Source organism: Carex rostrata, chromosome 27 (assembly GCF_964058835.1).
Source record: "Carex rostrata chromosome 27, lpCarRost1.2, whole genome shotgun sequence".
NCBI classification, from domain to species: Eukaryota; Viridiplantae; Streptophyta; class Magnoliopsida; order Poales; family Cyperaceae; genus Carex; species Carex rostrata.
In genome coordinates, this window is record NC_135944.1 from 5,937,577 (window position 1) to 5,945,877 (window position 8,301).

At 32.5% G+C, this 8,301-nt stretch overlaps 2 protein-coding genes across 3 annotated transcripts; one reads left to right on the top strand and one right to left on the bottom strand.

The window, feature by feature from the left end:
* Positions 1-195: 195 nt before the first annotated feature.
* On the top strand, positions 196-4,785 carry LOC144544892 (glutamate--glyoxylate aminotransferase 2). The gene is made up of 14 exons (XM_078293427.1): positions 196-512; positions 604-737; positions 1,211-1,276; positions 1,723-1,840; positions 1,930-2,011; positions 2,113-2,200; positions 2,569-2,727; positions 2,879-3,052; positions 3,430-3,561; positions 3,662-3,727; positions 3,817-3,881; positions 3,979-4,070; positions 4,164-4,320; positions 4,465-4,785. Exons 2-14 carry the CDS (start codon positions 624-626, stop codon positions 4,592-4,594), a joined length of 1,443 nt encoding a protein of 480 aa, XP_078149553.1. The 5' UTR covers positions 196-512; positions 604-623; the 3' UTR covers positions 4,595-4,785.
* Positions 4,786-5,687: 902 nt separating this feature from the next.
* On the bottom strand, positions 5,688-7,935 carry LOC144545241 (putative F-box/LRR-repeat protein At3g18150). 2 transcript variants are annotated; one of them, XM_078293832.1, is made up of 4 exons: positions 7,800-7,935; positions 6,470-7,411; positions 6,027-6,185; positions 5,688-5,932 (listed from the first exon to the last, which is right to left on the bottom strand). In XM_078293832.1, exons 2-4 carry the CDS (start codon positions 7,355-7,357, stop codon positions 5,735-5,737), a joined length of 1,245 nt encoding a protein of 414 aa, XP_078149958.1. In that variant the 5' UTR covers positions 7,358-7,411; positions 7,800-7,935; the 3' UTR covers positions 5,688-5,734. The 2 variants fall into 2 exon arrangements, with proteins under 2 accessions (XP_078149958.1, XP_078149959.1); XM_078293833.1 differs by lacking the exon at positions 7,800-7,935 and having other exon boundaries at positions 6,470-7,611.
* Between the last annotated feature and the right edge of the window lie 366 nt (positions 7,936-8,301).

The window sequence follows — 8,301 nt, forward strand, 5'->3', positions numbered from 1 at the left end:
TATCACCCAATTCCTATTATTAACAGAGAAGTTTTCACTTCATGCAGCGCACATACTATAAAGCCAAAGCAGCCCTACTAATGACTTGTGCGCTGCACGAAGTAAAAACTGTTATGTAAATAACAATTAAAAAAATGAGAGGATACAGTGATTCCTTGCATTATCCCCAAAAATTTAACTAGAATAAGACACTCCTATTATTAACAAGGTAATTTTCACTTCATGCAGTGCACATACTCTAAAACCAAAGCAACCCTACTAATGACTTGTGCGCTGCACGAAGTAAAAACTGTTCTGTAAATAACAATTAAAAAATGAGAGGATACAGTGATTTGCTGCATTATCCCCAAAATAAATTAACTAGAATAAGACACTCCACACTTGTCTCCTTATTCTCCTTTTTTAATCACTTCTCTATTCGCTATTCTCCGTCTCCTATTCCTGCCTGCTTCTATATACCAATCACCTCTTTCTTCTCCATTTTCTCTTCTACTTTCTCTTCTCTCCCTAAGGTACCCATCAAATTATTCTTATTTATTCTGATTGTAAAGCAGTTTTTACATATTTTGTTAATTTTGTTATTTGTGATTATGGGTATTTTAGGTTAATTAGAGAAGGTGATTATGGTTAAGCCACTGGATCATGAGTCGATTAATGAAAATGTGAAAAAGACTGCATATGCTGTCAGAGGAGAACTCTACTTGAGAGCTTCTGAACTTCAAAAAGAGGGCAAAAAGGTTTAATCTTTTCATTAATTTGTTAATTTTGTTTTGTAATTATATACTTGATTTACTGAAAAATACTATTTCCTTTGTGAGTTTTTTTTTCTGATTAAAAAATATTTTCTTTTTTTTAAGCAATTGGAGAGGAATTTGAGTCAATTTTCTAATAATAATAATAATCAGTTTAATTTCTAATAATAGTCAATTTGAGTGAATTCACTGAAAAATACTATCTCCGTTGTTCTGATTTAAAACTGGAATTTGAGTTCCTTTTACTAAAAATACCCAAAATTTCATTACGTGGGGTCTCTTTCTCACTAGGGGAAAGAAAAAATGAATAAAATGGAAGTACATGAATATTTTTCACACTAATAATACCCAAAAATTTGAGTTCTCACTCACTAATAATACCCAAAATCTCATGGAATTTGTAAAACCAAAACTGAAACTCACCATAGAATTTTTTTTTTCTTTTTTGATTGTTGCAGATTATTTTTACAAATGTGGGCAACCCGCATGCTTTGGGACAGAAGCCACTAACATTCCCTCGTCAGGTTTGTATACTCACATCTCAGACAAACCCGCATTTTTATTTGCATAAATGACCTTGCAAGAAATGAATTCGATGTTTTCATGAAAATTTCAATATTTACCTTTTCTACTGTACATGAATGTTTTCTGATCTTACAAAAATTCTTTGGTCAAACCTTCCAAATTTATTTAGAATTATGGCGAAATCTATGTATAACATGATATCAAGATAGAGAAAAGTCTTAAAAAAATGAATCTCTTACCAGTGGGGCCCTGTACGGCTGCTGTATGTGTACCAGTACCACATAAACAAAAGTTACTATTGCCAAAGTAGAATTTTTCTGTAGAAACTTCAACAAAAATGAATCTTTTGTCAAGATTTTTTTTTTGTTTCATAACGAGCAAGCTCTGAGGGGTATAATTGGAAAGTTGGTTGGTTAATTAATTTTTACCATGTCTCCTTCTATAGGTGGTGGCACTTTGCCAAGCGCCATTTTTACTTGACGATCCAAATGTGGGGCTTCTTTTCCCAGCCGATGCCATTGCACGTGCAAAACATTATCTTGCACTTACTTCCGGTGGCTTAGGTCATACTCTATTGTCTTTCTTTTTTTTATTATTTATTACTGATAATAATCATTTTTTTTTCAGAGAAATATTTTATTTTATTTATTAGGTGCTTATAGTGACTCAAGAGGCATCCCTGGAGTAAGACAGGAAGTTGCTGAATTTATTGAAAGGCGTGACGGTTATCCAACGTGAGAAAGCAAAATATATTATAATAATAAACTGTGGTACTTTCATTAGTGTTTAATTTTATATAAATATAATACTAACCCTTTATGTTTGGCATTGGCAGGGACCCGGAACTTATCTTTCTGACAGATGGGGCCAGCAAAGGTGTCATGCAAATCCTCAATGCTATTATCAGAGATGAGAATGATGGGGTAAGTAACACTTAATATTCATACGAGATTAATATCCAAATCTAAAATATGGAGGGTTCATATTATAATATCTACAATGCAAGTCATAAAATTGGTTTAAATTTTCTGAACAATTTCTGGTCTCATGCATAGCCTATGATCATTGAAAATATGAAGTATAAATGCCGAAACTTCCCCATATTTTCCATTCGTCTCTACATAAATGATGAATAAAAGAAAGGAATTTTGTGCACTTTTTAAACCAATGCGATATTTTAGATGGTTCTCTTCTTGTCATGAGGGAAACTATGATATTTCTCTAAATATTGGCAAGGATATGAGGGGAGCACATAAAACTAATTTATTTGCTTTCTTGGCTAATATTTCAGATATTGGTACCAGTGCCGCAGTACCCTCTCTACTCAGCTGCCATAACCTTGTTTGGTGGGTCCCTTGTACCATACTATTTAGAAGAAGAGGCGAATTGGGGTCTAGATTTCAATACTATTCGTCAATCTATTGCCTCTGCTCGGTCAAAAGGAATTACCGTAATCATCTCTCCCCTTTCTCTCTATCTGTGTGTGGTTATTAAAAAATGCATAGTGATTTTCTAAAAAATATAAAATTTTGATCAACTGTTTGGATTTTAAAAAATTATCAAATTTCTTGTCTGTGGTATTGATTTATATCGTATAATAGGTTCGTGCCATGGTGATAATAAATCCTGGTAACCCAACGGGTCAATGCTTGAGTGAACCGACTATAAGGGAGTTGTTGCAGTTTTGCTTCATGGAGAATTTGGCGCTGCTTGCTGATGAAGTGTATCAGCAAAACATTTACCAGGATGAGAAACCTTTTGTTAGTGCTAGAAAGGTAATTAATTACAGTCATTATCATGTATGCCCCTCAGAAACCTCGAAATTATGTATTTCCCTCTTCTAAAATTTGAAGAACTGACAAATTTACCCATTTTATTGCCCTTTTTGTTTATTAGAACTAATTTAATAAATTGGGTAAATAACATGTATTGGTACCCATTCAGAACTAGAACTTTCTCACACATCTTACTGATTTCTTTTGTAGTACCCAAACTACCCCTCTTTTCTCCTTCATTTTGGATCCCTGTAGTAATGTTATTTCATTCAAGCAAACTGGGTATTTAAATACATGTAAGATATGATGAGGAGATTGAAACAAGGCTTATTCTTATAAAATGGATTATGCTTATTCCTATTGCTTCATGTTGATAGGTATTATTTGACATGGGCCCACCATTGAGCAAAGAGGTACAGCTTATATCCTTCCATACTGTGTCAAAGGGGTATTGGGGTGAATGTGGGCAGCGTGGCGGTTATTTTGAAATGACCAACCTTCCTCCTAAGGTAACTCTAAATTTTATATTTTATAATTTTGTCATAGTTTGGATTCTTATAAATGTTCTTTTAATGATATTAATAATTCATTAATGTAATTTGTTTTCAGACTGTTGATGAGATATATAAGGTTGCATCAATAGCTCTCAGTCCAAACGTACCTGGCCAGATATTTGTAAGTTTTACTAATTACAGTTGATCTTCTTTTTTTTTTTTAAATTTATTATCTCTTTTGCTACTAAAATTATAAATTTGTATTAACAGATGGGGCTTATGGTTAATCCTCTGAAACCAGGGGATATCTCTTACTTGAAGTTTGAGCAAGAAAGGCATTATTCTATATATATTTTTTTATTTTTTTTAAAACAATTTATACAGTATTCCAGCACTGTTAACTGGTTTTTTTTTTCACTTATTATTATACAGTAAATCAGTCCTGGAATCTTTAAGGAAGCGGGCCCACATTATGACAGACGGTTTTAACAGCTGCAGAAATGTAGTTTGCAACTTTACTGAGGGTATATATGCCATTGTGTATTATTTTTACCTTAATTTGTATGTACTTGTTTTGCAAAACAGGTTCGAAAACTAAAGACAATAAAATTATCCAGGTGCTATGTACTCTTTCCCGCAAATACGTTTACCAGCAAGAGCAATTGAAGCTGCAAAGAATGCAGGAAAAGCACCTGATGTTTTCTATTGCCTCAAGCTTCTAGAAGCAACTGGCATCTCTACTGTACCTGGTTCTGGCTTTGGTCAGAAAGATGGGTAAATTTACTATTTTACCCTTTTATCTCATTTTTCTCAAGTTGCACATATGTACCACATTATCTGCTGTGATTATATGCTAATTATTGATAAATGTATGATAAATTATCGATAAATGTATTAACTAGTGATACATTTGTGCAGGGTTTTCCATTTGAGAACAACTATTTTACCAGCCGAAGAGGATATGCCGGCAATTATGGAAAGCTTCAAGAAATTCAATGATTCGTTCATGGAGCAATACGAAGATTACAGAGGCTATTCAAGGATGTGAAGCAAAATATACTATTTGCGAAACACCCCTTAATTTCTCTCGTAATTATTTAGTCTCAACTGTTGAAATAAGTGAATTTGTATTGATTACTTGTGTACAAGGTGAATTGTGAAAGAATGGATGGATATACTGACATACAATCCATATAACAGAGATTGTCCAATATAGCAGTTTTTAATTTTATTTCTGAATTATGGTAATTTAGTTCTTGATTCGGTTTTAGCTTTCAAATTGAATAATTGTTAGTAAATAAATAATTACAAATTAATACCTCTAGTTACAACCTCTTTAATAAAAACAAATTACCATTTGTAATAAAATTTACTAAGCTAATTCTTACTGGAAAAAAAAATTACTAAGCTAAAGAAAAACATTAATTAGAATTTGAGTGAATCTTTTTAATTGACATCCATTGGCTATAAATTGGTAAAGATTTTAGATCTAAAATATAGTTCAGCAGTCAATTTGCAATATATTTGATCCAAAATATAGTTAATATTAGGGAATTGTTACACATGTATGAAAGTATGAGCGCCAAATTAGCATATATCTTTGACTAGAAAGTTCATTAGCTTTATTGTGTGAAAATTCTGTTAATATGTTTAAATTAGCATGAATCAGACTTTCAAAAATATAATTGATGGTGCTTGTACTTTTTTATTAATTTTCTGCAAAAGATGCAAACTATTGTGTGTTGTAATCTATTATTTAGTTAGAGTTGTACCAGTTTTCTTAGCAGAATGACATTCTAGTACCTAACGAAGGTGCATCAGCTTGAGAATAAATCTATATAGCAGCATAACAAAAACTAAACATTTACTGATACTCTGCACAGTACACAAGCTCAAACTGACTTAGATTTAGTAAGAATCTCTGGTTCAGAAATACACAAAAGAAAATATTTTTAACACTTTATAGCAGTAAGTATATGCTCTCTGAAATTTCAACTGCAATTCAAATTTATGCCTGACCCAACATAACCATTCCAAGAACTCCCAACTATTACAAAATCACACATCTTAACAAATTAGTTGAGGCAACAAAACATGTACACTATTCAAATCAAACAAAAACAATATTACATCACAATATAAAGAGCTCGATTATTCTTTCTTTTTGAAAGTTCAACTCTAATATTGGCTACTGCTTTTGTACTTGGACCAATAAATCTTCAGATTTTTCCAATTCCTTCAAAGTGTCTACCAATTCTCGTACCATCTGATTATAGTTCCAGTATTTGACCTCAACTATCTTAAGATTTTTGTGTAGAGATACTGCAATTGTGGATGAGATGCTAGTTGACTCGTTTGTACTAGCTTCCGCTTCACAATGAGACAACTGCAATCAATAACAAATGAGATCTTTAATAAACTATGCAAGTGAAAAAGATTTTGATTAGAACTTGGTATTAATGGGAAAAAAAAAACATTACACATTCTTTTTGTAGTATTGTAAGCTTCTTCAACTTTGGCGAACTCTTTAGGATCGAAGTTACCATTTGGAAACAAGAAAACATACAAAAGGCAACAGTCACATTCTTGAGATTCGGAAATATTGGCAATTCCAGCGACAAAACAGATGCCAACAATTCCTAAATTTACAAAAATATAAACACAAGATTAGAAGTCAGAATCAAATGAAGTATTGAATTTGATATCTTTCAGTCTAGAAAATTCATAAATACACTTAACTTTATTTTTATTTAACCATGCAATCTTTTAGAATTTTTTTGTTATTTTGCATATTACACAAATTCAAGACCCATTGAAGGCAAACAATATATAATAACATAACTCCTAAATTCTCTCTGTCATGCTATAATTTCAAGAAATTAAAATTAAAATTATTTGCAAAATGAGAATATGAGGTGCATACCTTGTATTGACGACACTCAAAATGTAACTCCAGAAGTTCAACATTTGTAAGGAAACGAAGGCAAGTAGCCGTTCCCTCCAAGCATTTGATCATTGAAGGATCACAACTAGTTAAACATGATTTTGCTAGAGATGGCATGTTTAGAGTTGTTTTACATGGTAATGATAGTTCATCCTCATAGGAAAATGAAAGGAGATTAGGAGCACTAACAAACAGTTCTTGTTCTATTCGACATGTTACAAGAAGTAGATACTTTAGATATTCATGAGCAATTATGCAATCAGTGTAACTGAAATTGCAATTATCTAGCTCAAGAAATTCAAGTATTGGGCATCCCGAAAGAAAGTTTTTCACATAACAAGAGTCAAGATCCGCATAACTAATGCTTAGAGCTTTAAGGTTAGGAAGATTTACTATAATATCTGAATCTGTATGAGGTCTGTAGAGGTCCAGTTTCTCTAAAGATGTGCATGTGTAGCTGGACCATGGAATAAAATCGGAGGTGGAAAGATAGAGAACTCGAGTGTTATGATTCATGGCATAACGGATCCAATCCGCTTCTGAAGAGTCTTCCTCAAGTTCATAACAATTCAAGTGAAACACATCCAAATCCAAGGGTTTGCGTCTCAGCAACACTGCATTCACAAATTTTACAAACCGAGCTGAATAAGCCGAAAGCAATTCCACACCATCGTCAGAATCATCATCAATATCTTCACAGAATTCGGAAAAATTGAAGTTCAGCGAGGGTAAAAAGGTCCAGAGGTGCTCCCATCTCTTTGACAACACACATGTCTGAATTGCCTCCTTAGTCAACAAAAACCCTAAAATATGGTGAAGTATCGGGTCTGGTAAATTGCTTATGAAATCACAGTTTTCCCTCTCCATTGTGTTATTTAATTAGTAGTTCCAAAAGGCATTCACTCGAATACCTATCACTTGCTGTAATAAAACAAAGGCACAATAAGTGAGCTTCTTTTAACTAAGCCAAGATTCTACAAAAAATAACTTACTGGTAAAATGGAAATGCACAAATGGTCTAGCTATTCTATAAAAAATTACTTACTGGTAAAATGGAAATGCACAAATAGTATAGCTATTCTACAAAAAATTACTTGCTGGTAAGAAATTACTTACTGGTAAAATGGAAATGCACATATGGTATAGCTATTCTACAAAAAATTACTTGCTGGTAAGAAATTACTTTCTGGTAAGAAATTTCTTACTGGTAAAATGGCAATATCAGAAATCAAAAGATTACTCATAATCGTAAACCCTCGGAATGGAATAGCTGGAAGGGGAGAAAACAACAACAAAGTAAAAAACTGACCTGTAGGAAACAAACTATTTCGATTTCGATTAGATTAGATTTTGGTCGGGGATTTGAATATCCAAGCGGTGAAGTGCGAATTGCGATTTCGCTTTGGGGTTTAAAAACAAGAACGAGATGAAAATTTCTTTATTTTGTTTATTTCATCGGTTGAGGTTTTAAACTTAGACAAATGATTTATGGGCTGCTTACGGAGTCCAGTGGGCCTGGTTCTGGCCCAAAAAGATCGAAGAAAGGATACTAGCAATAATAATATTACTTTAATTAAATTTACATAGTACGGATCAAATTAGTTTTGGATGTTTCTCTTTTGTGCACTTTTTTTAAATGATGAGAAATTTTACATGTTTTTTTTTTTCCTATTCTGGAGGGAAACTGTGATATTTTGAAGGATATGTATGATAATACAATATTTTGAACTTTTTTTAGTTACCACCTCAAAATTTCATAATTTGCACTTTATTATTGTTTGAACAAATATTCAGAAACTAGCACGTACACA

Bases quoted from the DNA above. Each gene is read 5' to 3' on its own strand.
- LOC144545241 (XM_078293832.1), bottom strand. From the start codon at position 7,357: ATGGAGAGGGAAAACTGTGATTTCATAAGCAATTTACCAGACCCGATA. The intron at 6,186-6,469 runs GTATGCACCTCA...TTGTAAATTTAG, and splicing joins TTGAGTGTCGTCAATACAAG to GAATTGTTGGCATCTGTTTT. The intron at 5,933-6,026 runs GTAATGTTTTTT...TATTGATTGCAG, and splicing joins CAATACTACAAAAAGAATGT to TTGTCTCATTGTGAAGCGGA.
- LOC144544892 (XM_078293427.1), top strand. From the start codon at position 624: ATGGTTAAGCCACTGGATCATGAGTCGATTAATGAAAATGTGAAAAAG. The intron at 3,728-3,816 runs GTAAGTTTTACT...TTGTATTAACAG, and splicing joins ACGTACCTGGCCAGATATTT to ATGGGGCTTATGGTTAATCC. The intron at 4,321-4,464 runs GTAAATTTACTA...ACATTTGTGCAG, and splicing joins GGCTTTGGTCAGAAAGATGG to GGTTTTCCATTTGAGAACAA.